This window comes from Porites lutea, chromosome 8 (genome assembly GCF_958299795.1).
Source record: "Porites lutea chromosome 8, jaPorLute2.1, whole genome shotgun sequence".
NCBI lineage: Eukaryota > Metazoa > Cnidaria > Anthozoa > Scleractinia > Poritidae > Porites > Porites lutea.
Window position 1 is genome coordinate 2803716 of NC_133208.1, and position 17263 is coordinate 2820978.

The window sequence follows — 17263 nt, forward strand, 5'->3', positions numbered from 1 at the left end:
ATCATTATTAACGCTTGTCCTCCCATACTATCCCAGAAATCGTTGCGCCGAAAGCTTCTACTCATTCCTTAATAGTTTCTGGAGTGCTGGGAAACTTTACATAAAGGTCGAGGAAGGTGAGTAGAAAGCTAACTATCGTTGCAATATCTCCACTTGCTCTTTGAGAGACACCAACGGAAAACTCACTATTCTTCTTCCCTTTTCAAACTTTATGAAAAATAGTTTCAGTTCCTCTGGAGCAGTTCTTTGGAATAACCTTCGTCCTGAGCTGAGGCAGGCAAACTCTCTTGGGGCCTTCAGGGATGGCTGGTTGTTGTACACTAAAAGTAATTAGGGACTTTAAGATCCAACGACGCGGACGGTAACGAGAACGCCAAAAAATAATAGGTTTGATTAGCAAAACAAGAACTTTGCACGTGCACCATGCTTTTTTGTACATTTCTCTGCCGTTTTTGCACGACTACGATGTGAACATGCGTAATTTCGCGTTTTACGGAGGACGTAAACAAGCAACGACGAAATTTAATTTCTCTTACTGTACTTGGATATGACTCGAATTCAACTCCAGGAGGGTTCGCCTTCGTTTGACAAAGTAAGTGGGAAGGAATAACTGCGATATTGACTGAAAGAACGTAAATTCACTTTTTGAGCGACGTTCTCATTGCCGTCGCGTCGTTGGATCTTAAAGTCCCTATTAACAAATAAAGAAGCCTAGACTGTGCTTTGATCTGTTGTAAGGCACTTAGGAAGCGGCTAGAGCACTCAAGAAGTGTAGGAGGAAACGAGAAAAACGTAGTTTAGTGTTTCTCCCAGGGGCGGATCCACGATTTTTTTTAGGAGGGGGTGCACTCGTCTCTTGCTCTACTTCAATACCAATAACCCACATAGTTTTTTTTTTTTGCAGAATACCAGTTGTATTAGAAAACCGCAGGTCATCTCGGGGGGGGGGGGGGGGGGGGGGGTGCGCACCCCCCGCACCCCTCCCCCTAGATCCGCCCCTGTCTCCCTACTTCTTAAGTACTCTAGCCGCCTCTTAAGTGCTTTACAACAGAACAGAGCGCAGTCAAAGCTTCTTTATTTGCCTTATGATAACGAATCCGTTAAATTCCCCTCGCGTTACTTTCTAATTTTCAAAACAAACTATTGGCTGATGGCGTGACAGCTTTACCTTCGTGTTTAATATCTCATAAAGCACCCTTTTTTAACCAATCAGAGTGCGCGTCATATCTGTTCTTGGTTACAAATAGAGATTGAAGATAGCAACTTTACCTAACTTCGATTAGGTAGGGAGTGGTCGCCCAGTCTCCCAAGCAAGGCACTCAGGTAAAAAAAGGCTCTATCAAATCGTGTAAAATGTATCCTTATCTGAAAATTTGCGTACTGAATTTTTTAATAAGAAGAAAAAACTTAAGGAGAATAATAAAAGTAGATATTTTCAAACTTCAATTAGCATATACCGTTGGACTTTCACTTAAGGAAACCCGACTCAATAACGAGCTTTCCGGTATAAGTACCTCTTGCATATTAGCCTCGTTTTGGTCTCAGTACTGTATATTACGGACTAAGGTTTTTCATCGATTCATTCCCGCTTGGGCCATAAATTGATGGAAAGAAAATTAGGTGCCTTAATTTAAAGTACGGACCGAGAAAACGAGGCTAATAAGATGTCTGTTGTACGACTTCCTGTTTGGGGACCGGGAAAAAGAGCAGGACAAGCGATGTGACAGTAATTTGACAGGCTTCAGATAAAGAAAGTTTTTATTGGCTCCCGAAAAAAATAGCACATTACAAAGTAGAAGCTAGTCAAGGTAAGTTTGTTATTATTGTTGAACGATTCGCTCGTTTTTCTTTAAAGAAACGTCTCGAATCTCTTACAGTCCATTCTCGTCTTCTTAACCTTGACCTGCCATTAAATTTTCGATTACTGACTAGAATTCTCTTCTTCGGTGAGATTACGAATCAATTTCTTCGTCAGCTTCATTCTCAAATAAACACAGGTTAAAACGTGGAGGGACGAAGTCAACATCTAGGTTCTCAGGGTTTACAAACATATACTTTGTTTAAATTTTTTCTCGAGATAAAAAAAATTAGCACTGCAAAATGAGTATTTGATTTTTAAATTTTGGTCGCTACAGTAAGTTATGGATTGCAAATTAACCAACCGAAGGGTGAAAATAGTCTTAATTTGCCATATGATAACAAGTGATTTTTGTCTCCCCATTTACAATAATAAGTAAGTATGGAATAAGACGCAGACGTCGTAGCAACGAAGTGCCAAAGGACGGTAACACACAATGCAGACTCGACGCAGACACAACGTAACATCGTAGTAACGGAGTGCCAAAGAACCGTAAGTTAATTACAACAGTACCCCCGTACGCCCGTTAAAATTAGTACATTCTCCCAGTCTACTGACAGCTCGTTGTATCGGCATTCCAATCTACAAAATACTTTTTTAAAACAACTTGACTTTAACAGCCGTGTAAAGGATTTAATATACAGTTATTTCGAGAAAGGTTGTCGGGAAAACTGTAAACGCGACAATCCCGAAAGGTAATATGGGACGTGATCAATACACTGTTCCTGACACTGTAGCTGTTTAACCTACTTTTGTTGCTTTCCTTTAGCACTCGCAAACATACGTTCATGGCCTCTCCTGCCACTCTTTCAAATTTCCTTGAAAAACAGTGAACTAAAAACCATCCACAATGCCTTTCGGATGCCTTTCGGGATTGTCGCGTGCACTTTTTCCGACAACCTTTCTCGAAATAGCTGTATGCTAAACGAAATAGCGGAATGCAAGTTATAGATATGGATTAATTGCTAGCGAAATTGCAGGAAAAAAAGCCCGCGCTTCCGGTCCCTCCTCCCATAAATGAGAAGTAATATTGGATCGAGTGAGCTTGCTTAACCTTCTCGTTACTGCAAAAGTATGTGACTGTTTTCACTGTTACACAGTAACAACAACCATTTGAACATTTTCGTGGGTGTATCTGGGTAATTTTTGTGTTGAAGCTCTGTAACTGCTTATGATTCCCACGGTATGGCCGTTGCACATTAGTTTCTATAGACAGCTTGCGTCAACTTCGAATACCCTTAGTGCCATGATACATGAAGCATAGGCAAAATTCTACTAATATTCTCATAACCTATTTCTACGATTGTCAAGTGATAGCTAGTGATAACTGTGGTCTAGGTTTCGTCAGTCTGATCAAACTTTGATGATACCACGGTTGAGAGTGCAAGGAAAATTTCATTTATTTTTTGTAACTTTCGAGATATTACTATCCAGGCTATGCTTCAATTTCAAAGCAATCGAATCGGGTAATTACTGAAACATTCTGATCTTGATAGGTTCATTAAGGGGCATCCACACCCCTGTTCCTTCGCCTGTAACCCCACCCCCTCCCCATTGTGATGATATGCAAATTTCAAACATGTCTAACTTGAAAACAAAAATCCAGTCCCTCAGGGCTGTTCCAATGGATTTGAATCCCCGTTGTGCAATTGCTTCTTCAGTGTTCACGGAGCTCCCTCAACGAGTTCTCAGAAAGGCAGATAAATTCAGGGGCGTTGATTTGAGAATCCAACTCTTTTTGTCAAGTTTCAGTTCCTCCGAGACTTCTAAGGAGGTTAATTCACTGGCGTTTGATGACTGAGGCTACAATTCAATTTAAATAAGAAAGTCGTTAGTTTTATGTAAAGACCCAGTTGCGTTACTCTGTTCATTAAGGGACTAGGCAGCTGTGAAGTACCTAAGATACATAGCCCTGCATTGTGCGGTGGAGGATCCACGAAAAAAGGAGTTCTAGTCCTAAACCACGTTAAAACTCTCGAAAGTGGTTTTACAACCAACTCGAACCAACAGGTACCAACCGAAACTATCATGTTGTTGCCTGAGTTCAGTGGACACCGTCACTACGACGCAGCATTTGCTTCGACCAAAGAAAACACACACTCATTTTCTTATCTGAAACCCTCTTTTATGCGATGGCATTTTGATGGCAGAATGAGGGTTGGTTTTAGGGGCTTCACTATATAGTTAATCTACCACGATGACCAAGAAACTGATAAAAGAAACTAACCTTTCAGTCTTTTTAGTTTCTTTTGGCAACTGTACGTGGACGAATTTTATTCTTGTACCAGACAAACCAATGGCGACAAGAGGCTGATACAAACAAGCTCCCAAACAGAACGGCTGCTCTCCAATGTCTAGAATACTTAGTAGATCTCCTGTTCTGATATTATACAATCGAAGGAAGTTGTCCTCACTGCAGCAAACCACAGATTCATCATCGAGAAACTTACAATCAACAATGTCATTTTGTTCTCCAAGGAAGACGTGTAATGTTTCTCCCGTATCTGCATTAAGTATATGCAAGCCATGACCTTGGTCAAGAGTGTTCCAAGTGACAACAAATTCATTTCTAGGCGAACAGAGCAGGTGTGACTCAATTATACAATCAATCCAGCACGTTGTTCTTTCCCACACAATCAAACTGTTTTTCCTTAAACTGAGTTTTACGTTCTCCAATAAGAGAACTCCAACATCTTCCTCTTTAAGAGTACAAAGTAACACTTGACTTGGATCACTACATAAAACTGAAATTATCATTTCATCGGCATCCAAATCGGCCTTCAGTGATGAAACAATCCTGCTGCCAGCACTGGTCACGTCCAAGACGTCAATAACCCAATGGTCTTGAGAATCGGCACACCATTCGTCTATATCATTAGGCCAGTCTTCTGAATTATCTGAACCCTCATTCTCTAAATCCTCCGACAGTTCGTAAAATGGCACCGAATAACAACAGGCTATAAATACCTCTGAAATAGTATAAACTTTCTCGTATTCGGTAACCTTGGGAAGAGGTCTAAGACAAGTGGACATGTCAAAGCTCCATAACTCTGCGACTCTGTCATGTTTTCGAAGCATGACGCCATCTCTCGTTGGAAAGATGGAAATGGGGCCAGGGAATATTTTGGTGCTCAACAGCTCATTATTTGACATTCTAAAAACAGTCAACGTTAAGTTATGATGAAGAGATTCTGATTCTGAAGTAATGGAATAAATGGCATCTCCTTCTAGAGAGAATGCAATCTTCACAACAACTCCGCCGTTCTGCAATCGAAACACCTCTTCAGTGTTTACCATAGCGACGTATTTGCAAGCTGGGCTACCAACCAATGCGGACTCATTATTAAGTCTGATGTAGGCGCCTGCGTACAAAAACTTACTGGGCATTACACGATGCACCCAATAGTCCTGCATCGTTAATTCCCAGTATCCCGATTCCCAATCCGAAGTGCCTGATGAGACGTATGGCCATAACCTAAAAGCTTCAGGTTGAACAGAATCAAAAACGAGATCGGAATTAACAGTTAAAAACTGTGGTCGATCACAAAATAAACGTTTATAAGCGCCACATTCATACTCGACAGTAAAACCAAGAAACCCGCAAACAAGGGTGTTCTCAGTATCGGGTGTGAAATGCATCAGCCCACAAACCACCGACTCAGTTCGAAGAATCCTCTGGACACTTTCGTTAACTCGATCAAAAATAACAATTTCAAAAGTCACTTGGGAAAGAGCAACTTGTGACCCGTCTTCCGAAATGGTAAAGGTAGCAATGTCTTCGTCAGCAACGATGTTTAAGACGTTTTCACCATTTACTATATTCCACAAGGCTACCTCCTTTGGCTTATTTGGGCGGTCAGTTAAAACTTCTTTCTTGTCTTTGCAAAAGACGAAATTTGAAAAAATGCAATCACTGCTGGGGAAAAGGTCTTTCCTATCTCCATCCAGAGTATACACAAATTGGAGTGTCCCTGCTAGCACAGATTCCCCATTTGGATGAAACGTCACAGAACGGTAATAAGACAAAGAGTTATTACCTACAACACGGTATGCACTGTCGTCTGGATATCCAGAATAGAACTCTTTCTTCGTCAACGTTGGCCGAACCCATATCTTGTTACCTGTCAGAAGGGACCATAGACAGATAGTTCCATCTCGACATTCGCATATCAAGTAGTCCATTTCAGGTGAAACATCAAAGCAAACGATTTTGTCTGAACAGTAAAACCTTGCCTTATCAGTTCTTCTCTGGTCTTCATTCTTGAAATGTTTCATGTAGGGTATTTTGGGTGTTGACGATTCAAGGATAACTGCTGCTAAAGACGATAATTCAGGAATTCCTTCGTTAATCAAGCATTGGAAAAGTAGGTGAGGGTGATCAACCAAGATATAAAAGTGTTTTTTAAGAAGACTAAGGAGAGAAGTCACAACGAACTCTCTTTCGACGCTTAATAAACTGCAACTTTGACTTTGAAGACTGAGAAGATCTTCTGTAGCGAATGTGCTCTTAACTTTAAGTTTCGCATAAACAAGCTCCAGGTCCGTTGCGTATTTGTACACCTGTTCTACTCTGACACTGTTGGTTCCTGTTGCGTCAGCGCAGTCATGATAGTTCACCACCTGAAGCATGTGCTGGGTACCATGATGCAAAGCATATGATTCAGTATTCGTAAACTGTCTGTCATGAACCCCTTTTCGCTGCAAGTTATCGAGTTCAGAAGCACAAAGATCAGAAAGGACGTAATGACCTTCTTTCTCGTCCACCGCGAAATCATGCTGTTCATAAGGCAATGATGCTATTAACCAGTCCTTGATTGACTTGTGAAAGAAGTGCAGACGACCCTCGCGAACTGGTAACAGTGTAGAGATGCAAGATATTGCTTTTTTAACTTTTCGCTGCGCAGTCAATGATTTTCCTCCAGGGTTTAGAATTTTGGCGATGAATTCTACTGGTAATGGTTCCCTTGCAGCGGCCAATGCACACAGGAAACGCAAAAAATGTTCCTCATCTGCATGAAGCTCTTTGCAAAGTTCATTCTCTAACCGTTTGAAATAGGACAAGTAAACGGATGAAATACCTGAAGGCAATACGCTTTCCAGCTGATCAGGGGTGAGAACTGAAACATTCTTTTGGATGAAATCCACTATATAGTAAGCGTAAATAAACAGGCCTTCTGATTTCTTAACCAGCTCTTTCAAGAGAATATCTTTATGCTTTTCACCAATTTTGTTGCTGAGTTGATTTTCAAACGAGGTTTGAATGTCATTTAAGTTTTCCTCACGCTTTTGTTTAAGCTCGATTGGCTCTAAATGTCGCAATACCTCTGCTATGCTCCTCTCTGGACGAGTTGTGATCAAAATTCTCATCCAAACTGGAAGCATAGGAAAGTGGTTACTGATTACATGTAGAAGCTCATTGCGTCCTTGGTACTCGCTTTCATCGAGGCCATCTATGACTATTAGAGTGTTTCTTCCAGGATCTTGTACTGTGCTGAGAGGCTCTTTGAACAGCAACGCAAACAGCTCTTCTACACCCATGTTGTTGAGGTCTTTTCCCAGATTTCTAGACAACTGTTCTAACAGAGTATCTTTGTAACTTGGCATCGCTTGACACAAGTGGCAGGCCAAAGACTGGAGCATTAAACGAGGATCTCGGTACCGTGAATTGTTATGCTGACAGAAGTGGCTCCCTGACAATCTTCCAACTCTTTGCATTCTTTGCGAAACAACAGCGGAAATAACAGTCTTTCCCATCCCTGGATTGCCACTAATTACCATCACGCGATGTCGCGAGCTCCGGTCGTCTAACCAGTCTTTGATGCTTTCGAAGATCCACTCACGAGTTCCTTCCTGGAATTTGTTTGCATGAAATTCTATGTCTCCTTTGAATTCCGACTTCACAAGGGTTTTTAGTACCTCATCTGCGTGCCCGTTTTTCCTTTTCGTCAAGCCTTTTACCTCCTGTTTTACTTCTTGAATTGATTCATGCATTACATCGACAGCATGAATGGTTTTGGATTGGGAGTCACACACTTTATCCAAACGCAAAATGTTCTCCTGATGTGCTTCATTTGTCGCTTGATGTGTTGCGTATACCAACTGGCTTACTTCATCCAACTTTGACTTGCTATCAAGAAGGATTTTCTCACCTTTGAGCTCCACCCTCAATACTTCTTCCGCAACGTCTTGTGTTTTACATTGGGTCTCACTGAATTTTAGTTGCCTCTGGTGGATATCCTTCAGCTGCGCCTTAATATCCTCTTCACTGCCTGCCCACTCAATTAAGGCATCAAGATAATCCTCCTCTCCACCCTGCTCTGCCTTCAGTCTGTTAACTTCAGCCTGATCCAAACCAAGACAAATAAGAGCCGTGCTTATTTCATGCCAGAAGGTAGAGAAGGATGTCGCATCAACACCACTGGACGTCACATGACCATACAGCTCATTCCGAAAGAACTTAACGCGAGCAAGGTTAGCCTCAAGAGAGTTATCACCAGGGGATGGCTTGGTGTGCCATCCAGTCAGGGGAGGGGATAAGCCACAAATGTTGGTTAGCAGTAGGAAAAGAAGAGTGATGTCAAACGTGTTAGAGTCTGGCACCCCTCCACCAGGGGGAAACAGTTTGTCCCACTGATGGCCATTTAGAACTCTTCTACGCAAAAGGTTGTTAAGAATAGAGTAATCGGTATTGAGACCAGAAGCCAAGTTGACAGGTGGGTGATAGCGATCAAAGACATTCCTCAGTACTGTTGTTCCGCCATCGATGAGAAGCCTGCTCAGCTTGTTTCCATTTGTCTTCGCTGGAGAACTGGCCAGGGGTGAAGGTGCTGCAGTCGCCATTTAGCAAATTTGATGCGAAAGAAAACATTCACATCTTGGAAATTCATTCTTAACCTAAGTTGGGACGAAAGATAAAACGTGAGTCATACCACAATTAACTCGAGGTTAACTCGCTCCGTCCTGTTTTTGCTTTAATTGTTTGTTATTTTATTTTTATGATTACAAGACCATGAAACTATAAAGACGAAGTCACGCGTAAAGGGAGATTGCGAATACGTTTAATCGTATACAAATTAGAAATATGCGAGTCTATTAATAGGAGTACCATTATTATTGAAAACTTACATACAATACCCAATACATCATTCATCGATGTTATTTAGTATATACACCAGCTTGAGTTTTAGAACGAAAGGGAACGCTTTGAGCTGGCTATGATTAAGCGAGCGCATGAGCAGGACAAGAGCTATTGAGGTCCGCTTAACTGAGTTCCGCTTTACTGGACTTTAAGTAGTTATTATAATTACAAGAGACACGGCTTTCCTTGTGCATTTGGGATCAAATTTCATAGAAAGTTCGGAAATCATTTACTGCCAGGTCGCTTTTATAAGTCAGCATTATATATTATCAAGAGAGAATCGGTTTTTTGAAGCAAACTGAATGAACAAATTATCGGTCTATTCTTTCAGTGTTTAAGTACGTAATCAATACCGAAGCCATGAATTAGCTTTCATTGCCTTGTAAGTTATCATTTGACTGCATACACTGATTATACTTATGATCATTGGCTTTTCGTTCACTTGTGACAATTTCCTGACAAAAGCGCTACTTGTCTGATCTGTTGCTCCCAAAAAGCAGAAGAGCCGTAAATTGTACGTGTCATATAAAACGCGCAATGCATATGACTGCGCCTGGGTTATCAACCGTGTCAGCTTTTGACGCACACGATACTTTACGTTTATATACGAATTTAACAGCAAAGGGAAAAGCTAAGAAAAGCATAAACTTTCAGACATCTTCAGCACACAAAAAAACCTGGGGTCTACGACGTACTTGCATGTACTTGAATTGGCAGGTAACAGGCATTAATAGCTCAAACAGGCCTGGTTTCATCAAGGCGGAAATATAAAGATATGTCTTCTCACAAGGATCCCAAAGAATATTCTTTCGTTCCATATTCTTCTCAACTCAGGTCATGACTTGTACTAAATATAGCGACCACATAAGCTAATGGCCACAGAAAGCTTGAGTTAAACTTTCATTGAGCAAGTAGCTAGAAGCTAATAGAGTTAAGAGCCGGGGGATTTAAGACCAATTGTAACGATCTGCTTCATGAATTGGTTATCCATTCTTCCTTTATGCTCTCTGATGAAAATGGTTTGCAAATGCAAAATCTTGTCATCGATCGGAATTTTTCACGTTATCCCGAACATCATAATCAATCTTCATAAAACTGCACTGTATATTTTAATAATATCACGGTGGATGCATTATGATGCCTCGATAAATTAAATGCTCTGTGAAACGATCTGTGAAGTACACAAACCCCCTGAAGTTTCTTTTTAACAAACTTACCTTTCTGCCGCCACATTCGCTAGCTAAGCCTCTTCCGAGTAGACTCCTGTACATGTTTCATAAAGAAACAAAGTTTTTTAAGTAACATGGCCCATCGATGAATCTAAAAGTTAGACAGTTAAAGCATGACAACCTCTTGTTTGCATTTGTATCAGACGTATGTTGTTTGACTGTTTCGAAAACTTTGCAATTAGAAGAAGGGAGTGTTATTTTTGTTTTGCATCAATAAGCGCCAATCGGCAAGCGCTTATTAATAAACCGACAAAACAAATCTCAGCTCTAGTTCAAAAGAAGTATGGGAACAAGAAAGAACGGAGAGTGGGAAGGACGCTACGCAAGCCGTGTCATAATCCCTTCGAGGGAACTTCGGGAGTGTATTATAATTAAGGTCGTTGTTTTAATGCCAAATAAATAAGAAAGAAAGAGTAATTAGCGAATTCGGAATGGATTTAAAGAAATCTTTTTGTTGGCGTTCTAATCTAAGCAATGATTTCATAATTTCTTACAGGCCAGATCTTAAAACGTGCGTGTGACACTCGCGGTTTAACATACAAAAAGGCAGTAATACGCTGGACAGCCATCTAACTTTTAGTTCATCGTGAGCGGAATGATGATAATCATGATTGGGTTTAGGATAAGTTTTGTAAAATTTTACTGCGCACAGTTTAAGACTGACACTCAGCAGAACAATTATTTGATCAGTACAGTTCTACTCTTTTCGCGTGTGTTAAAGCACACTTATACCCACCCCCACAGAGGCACAGGTGTAGGGGGAGGGGTTAAGCTGCAACTCCTCTACGAAAGCTGAAGTGCGTACGTTGTACTCAAATGGGATAGATGCCAACCTCTGAGAATCTGGAGAATATTTCATTAGTACTATTCCATCCTACCCACTATATATCACTTTGAACCCACCTCAAAGACCCCACCACCGATTCGTAAACAACTTAGCCCGTGAGAAGCCCTTCCGTTTGGGGAAAGGGGGCTTAGTATCGGACGAGATGGGAAGAGGGGAAGTGGGGGAATGGCCACCGCCCTTTTCCCCTCCTTATGCCTAGCTATCTTTTTTTCCCCTTTTTCCCCATTAAGGAGTCTGGTGCAAGGCTGGACATAACTCAACCTGACTGACCCAGACTTCAAATCGGCTTCGCTAAAGCTGAATGTCATTTAATCAAACAGCTGCTATAATAAAGCCAGACGTTCCTTGTTCCTCAAGCTGGGCTTGTTTCTTATGACAGGCACTGACTGCTTTGGCCATGCATGCTTGTAAATAGCATACAAGCTAGCCTGCGAACAGCAGACTCATTTCCGGTCGTCGCCGCTCTCACCTCCGAAAAATATTTTCGGAGGGAGAGAAGCGACGACCGGAATTGCGTCTGCTGTTCACAGGCTAGCTTGTAAATAGCCAACTGGTTTGTCTCTTACCGGTCGGGATTCCTTCATAGAACCCGGAGGGAGAGGGGCTGGGCATTCCCTTATTTGACCTAAAATTTGTGCCTCTGAACAGGGTTTGGTTTTCAGAATCTTGAGTCTAAGACGTGTCATACAATTTCATTTTTTAGCATCTTGAACACGGGGTGTCATTTTGGACAAGAGGCCTTTAAAAGAGTGTAACGGTTCGCGAGAAGCGGTCTACATTCAGACGTGGTACCAAAATGTTTTTCCACAAAATCTTTAATTACATGATGTTAGTTTGAAAACCTCCTAATTCTACATGCAAAACGGGACGACAAATAAGCGATTTTGTCTTAAACAGGTTTAGGGTTTAAATTTTAAAATTCAATTAAAATTGATAGATTTTCACAGTTGTTACTGCGCTTTTCACAAACATGCAAATTCTGAAGTTCAAAAGCCAACTGACGATTGCGTTTTTCGCTGCCGTCAATCATCTCAACGGACCTCTTAGGAAACAAAACTTTACTTTAACGGGTTCAAAAGGTCAAGGTTTGTGATTTGTGATTGGTGGATTTCGATCCGTTTTGTGTGTTTCTGTGTTTCAAGGTTCGTTACTTGTGATCGTAATTATGATTGACAGCAGTGAAAAACGCAATTGTGAAGGCGGCTTTTGAACTTTAGAGTTCGCATGTTTGTGAAAAGCGCAGTAAGATGTGAGGTCGCATTGCACTTTGTAAATACTTGAGATATCAATGACTTAACCTTCAAATATTCGTTACGTATATTTCACAGGTGTGTTACGGGTAGCTTTTTGTACTTGACTGTCACGCACTCCGCTGCTTGCAGGACTTCATTTCCAGTAGAATCTACCAGCCTACAAACTGGAATAGGGTATTTATTTTTGCAGTAGTTTGAAAAATGTGTTTTTATTTTTCATTCTGACGTCTTCGTTGTAGGCCTAGATACAAATATCGCAAAAAATGTTCTAAATTTCTTTCTAGAAATTTTCATAAAATTCCTAAATTTCTTAAAAAATCTTCTAAATTTCTCAGAAATATCATTTTTTTCTAATGTTAATTTGACCCATTTTTGGCTTTATATCAATTAAAGAAATGAAAAAAAAATATACATTATTATTTGAATAGCAAAAGATGTATATTGCAGGGCCTTCTCTTCCTCTTTGTTCTTGTTCACTCGCCTGTTCAATTTCCACTTCGATAACTTCCGCCATGTTGACTGATTGATTCCACGTGGCGTTGAATTAATTGGTAGGTACTTTGTATATGGTGCATCTTATTGTACTGCAGAATAAATCTGCTGAATTGGTAGTATCGCTGGCTCGTAAAAGGACACGAAATTAATATAAACCGTTTTTTTTTTATTCTTTTGAAGTATCTTTTTTGTGATAATTGCTCTAAATATCACTTTTTTTCTTAATTTCTCAACATTTTCTAAATTTCTCAAAAACTTCTAAATATCTCAAAAAATATCGCGATATTTGTATCTAGGCCTTCTTCGTTGATGTTTCCTTGGTCTCCTAGATTCGCAAGGTCTGGCCTCTGTCTCATATTGCCTTTTCATTGTAGAAGATTCCTTGAAATTACAGACATCATTGGATGAGTTTTCACCGACTTTAAATTTATAATTATTGCATGTTTTAGGATAAGTTTTTCGTAGTTTAGTATTCTTTTGTTGTCGACTGCCAAGGGAACACCACAAAAGAAAAAGAAGAAGAAGAAGAAGACGAAGAAGAAGAAGAAGGAGGAGGAGGAGGAGGAGGAGGAGGATTTTCACGGTGTCGTGTTTCTATTCATTGCTGAAATTTAACTTCATAAAAAAAAAATCACGTTTAAGCAATCTCATAGTTTTTATTAGGGTCTACCCACAAAATAATTAATGGATAGCGAATGGGCGCAAGTTCAATTACCCAGCTGTAACATAATAATCTTTTTCCAGTTTTAAAACGGAAGGCATGACAAGTTTCTGACTATTCTCACTGCATACATAATTGGCCCGTAAAAAATTAACTACTTAAAATTCCGTCTTGTTGGGCCTGCGCGCTGGTGGCATGATGCATTACGGCCCTTGGTTAGAATTGCTTGGTTTTCGCTGGGTTTTTGCCCGCCTCCTGGCCAGTTCAACGGAGTTCATTGGATGTGACTTAGAGGTTTCGCCCCTCCCACCTCCCCTGGTGGCAGTTGAAGTCGCTTACCCTTATTATTCGGCATGCCAGTATTGTCCTAGCAGTTCGCAGTTTTCTCCCATAACTTAGTTCCCCGTGCCGGGACAATAGGTTTGGAGTGCGAATACTATATTATTGTAGGTACCAAAGGCAGTCAATGGTTACTGTGTAACGTGGCTAGCTAGCATTTTTTTTCTCGTTCTCACATGGTCCCATGGCTTCCACGCCCAGACACAGGCTCCTTAAGAATTAATTGCCTCCTTATTTCTCATCTTATCTCCAAGCAAGTTCGAGTCGACACTTTTAGAGCGTCTTATTTCTTATGTAATCTCGAAGCAAGCGAGACTGAACGCTTTTTAGAGCGTTCTTGTTTTTGGAAAAATCCGTGTTTAGGTATGTTTTCATAGGTTGAAAAAGTTTAAAAGGCAACTTCAGCTTTTAGAGTAAGGCCATCTTGGCGCAAAGGGGAAAATCTATTTTTCGCTCAGGGTAACCCAAGCTCAACATGAGAGTTTTTACGGGTCAAAATAATTAAATTTGGCAAATTAAACTTACACCGAAATGAAATAAAACGGGTAAAAGTTATAAACTAAGTCAGGAGGTCCTGACTAAGTATAAACATTGTTTCTCGGCGTCGTTGTTTTTTTTCTAACCGTAGTTACAGCGCGATTTGAGCAGTTTTTACGGATTACACCGTTAGTTTAGACGATGGTACTCTGCGCAAGTGGAGCTGAAACTTCGTAGAAAGAAAAAGAAACACACATGTAAGTAACAATATTTATACTTTATTAATGAGTTTTATCCGTTCCAGCTTATTTACTTGATGTAAGTCTTATTACCCATACAAACTCTTGTATTACCTTTAATATTCTCACTTAATTTCGCGAAAAACAAAAAATCATGAGCCATATTTCGCGAGTATTTAATTTCGCGATTTTTCCTGAAGTAGAACGCTAAATCGCGAATTCGCGGGAAATCTAGTGCCGCGAGGATTCTGGGAACGAGAACCCAATACGTTACAATGGAAGCCATGATCGTAGACTGCCAATGGATATTGCTACATTTTGTGGTCAAGATCTTGCGGAAAATGGACTTTTCTATGGTTGCTACCTTTGGAAATGCTTCGTTCCTCGTTCTGTGCCATTTTTGGACAAACTTATGCGCCGGCGTAACTGCAAGTCGCTGGAATGTTGACCACGTTATAATTGTTTGCTGTGTACGACCGTCCCATAACGTTGCTTGGCTATTTTAATGATGTACACAGGTAAGCTTTAACAAATGCTTAGTAACTTTCGTTGCTTTGCTTAGAAAGAAAATCCTTGGTGAGATATCCCTGTTACCCCGATACATTCATTGGACTCTACGTATTAAATTGCTGTATGCATGATGAACTCAGCTTATCGGGTTATATGGAAATCTTACCATTCATATATTATCTTTAGTTATTTTCTCTTAAGAAGAGGATTCTTTGTGTGAAAGTCTTCTTTCACTAAATAAGATGCTTTTCGCTACAATCTTAAGTACTTTACCTATAACTATTATCTTGTGCACCTGTCATCGACTTGCCCCAGGGGTAGTCCCCGGGGCCATCTAGGGGGATTGTAAAATGGGTAGACCAAAGTTGAGGATTTCCCCCAGGGGTGGGGGAATTTAAGAAGGCAAAGTCCTCTTGGTCAATTGCTTCTCAATGAAAAATCCGCTTGATATCCACCTCGTATAACTGGGATTCTTTTCTGAAATAATCTATCTTGTGATGCTCAAAAATTACAGTTATTCACTGTATTTCATTTACATATGAATTTTTTGATAAATTCTACTAGTCCTCAATTTCTACATTTGTCATAAAAATGATCAGTGATAGTTTTAAGAGATCTAAAAATATATTGACTCAGTTGTTTTGCAATAAATGAATGGATGCGTGATAGCCTTTTTTAGAAGTCAGTTAAGGTGATTGTATGGAAATTGCCAAGTTCTAGTTTGCTTTAAACTGCTTTGTTGCTTCTGTGATTGTTGCGACATTGAAGGAATTTTCGCACAGACTAGAATGTCCTTGAGAGATTTTTCCTTCCTGTGGGATTGGAAATGATCGGTGGCTGTGAAATTCAGGTAGATCTGTGAAAGCCCTCAAAATTCACCAAAAAACACACAATACCGTGCAATTCGGTAGAAATCTTATCAAATGCTTGTCTGTACAACATATTTGAAACTTATCTCAGCTATTGGGGCTATTTACTTCCAGTAAACTTGCAAATTTATCTTGAAACTTTGTCACTGAAACATGCAAACAACATCCCCAAAACTACCAGGTATAGATTATATTGCAAAAAACTGGGCACTAGGCGTGATGTTAAAGGTTTTGCCATTGGTCCATTTCTGGAGCATGTTGTTGTTGAAAGAGCAAATGATGACCTCTTTTAAAATAAAACATTAAAAACCCTGGTCTGATCACTGCAAAATCAATTGATTACTAGTGAAATGTGCCCCGCAAATAACCACAAAATTGGCCATTTTCTATCGATTGCTTTTCGGTGAAGTTTACCCTGAAAATTCTTGCGAAATTCCTGCGAAATTAGCCGATGTTTCCGCTAATTTGTCCCTAAAAATCCTGCAAAATTTGAACTTTTCCTGCGACCTATCAGAAGCCCTGGCTTGGGTTGCTTTTGAATGATGCCCCAGCGTTTCACGAGAATCGTTATGAGATTCGGTGTGGCCGAATTGTAGGTACTTTAGGTAGTGACAAATGGTAAAATCTCTTTTGTTTGTTTTGTTGCAAAGAGGCTTGTTTCTGTCGGTGAACTTAACTGCAGTCTGTATTTCTTGAATGAGCGTTAAAGGGTAGCCTTGTTCAAGATCTCATTTGCTTGTTCAAAGTTAACTGAGTTAGTCCTTAAAAGACGTTTAATGCTTTTCCTTTTATTAAATCCTTTTTGCAAGTACTGGTAATTTTCAAGTCGAGCAATTGCATTTCCTAATAAGACAGAGAATAGCGCCAATGCTTCAAATTATCGATTTGCTTAACTTAAATGACCTTTGTATCATGGAAACAATAAGCTAACACTTCTGTTTAGTCTAAGGAGGCGGCATTTGTCGGCGATTTTACAGGCAACTTGAATCAATAGGCAAAATTCCTGAATGGTATGCTACAGACTGTACATTACTGATCTTATTCTTGGCCTTATCTATTTTTTTTTTTGTTGGCACAATTAAGAATTTGGACAAATTTCTGTTTATCATGCCTTGTGTCTTTCCTGCATTCTTCATGTACATCGTTGATCCTATTCTTGGCTTTGTCTACTGTATTTTTCAGTATTGGATTCCTGTAAAGGAACATCTCATGGTCACCTTATTGGACTGGTTTCTTATAGAGTTCCATTGGCTCCAAGAAAATCAATATTATAACCTACACCAGTTAGAAATCCATTTCTGGATAACTCAGGCTTAACATACAAAAACAGTTGCTCTCACCTTCATTT

The 17263-nt window shown here is 40.1% G+C and overlaps 2 protein-coding genes across 2 annotated transcripts; both read right to left on the minus strand.

The window, feature by feature from the left end:
- Positions 1-1774: 1774 nt before the first annotated feature.
- LOC140945981 (uncharacterized) lies at positions 1775-5083 on the minus strand. Its single transcript, XM_073395047.1, has 2 exons — positions 4086-5083; positions 1775-3661 (listed from the first exon to the last, which is right to left on the minus strand). Exons 1-2 carry the CDS (start codon positions 5009-5011, stop codon positions 3634-3636), a joined length of 954 nt encoding a protein of 317 aa, XP_073251148.1. The 5' UTR covers positions 5012-5083; the 3' UTR covers positions 1775-3633.
- Positions 5029-10345, minus strand: LOC140945088 (uncharacterized). The gene is made up of 3 exons (XM_073394154.1): positions 10214-10345; positions 5153-8752; positions 5029-5055 (listed from the first exon to the last, which is right to left on the minus strand). The coding sequence occupies exons 2-3, from the start codon at positions 8696-8698 to the stop codon at positions 5029-5031; spliced, it is 3573 nt and encodes a 1190-aa protein (XP_073250255.1). The 5' UTR covers positions 8699-8752; positions 10214-10345.
- Positions 10346-17263: the final 6918 nt, after the last annotated feature.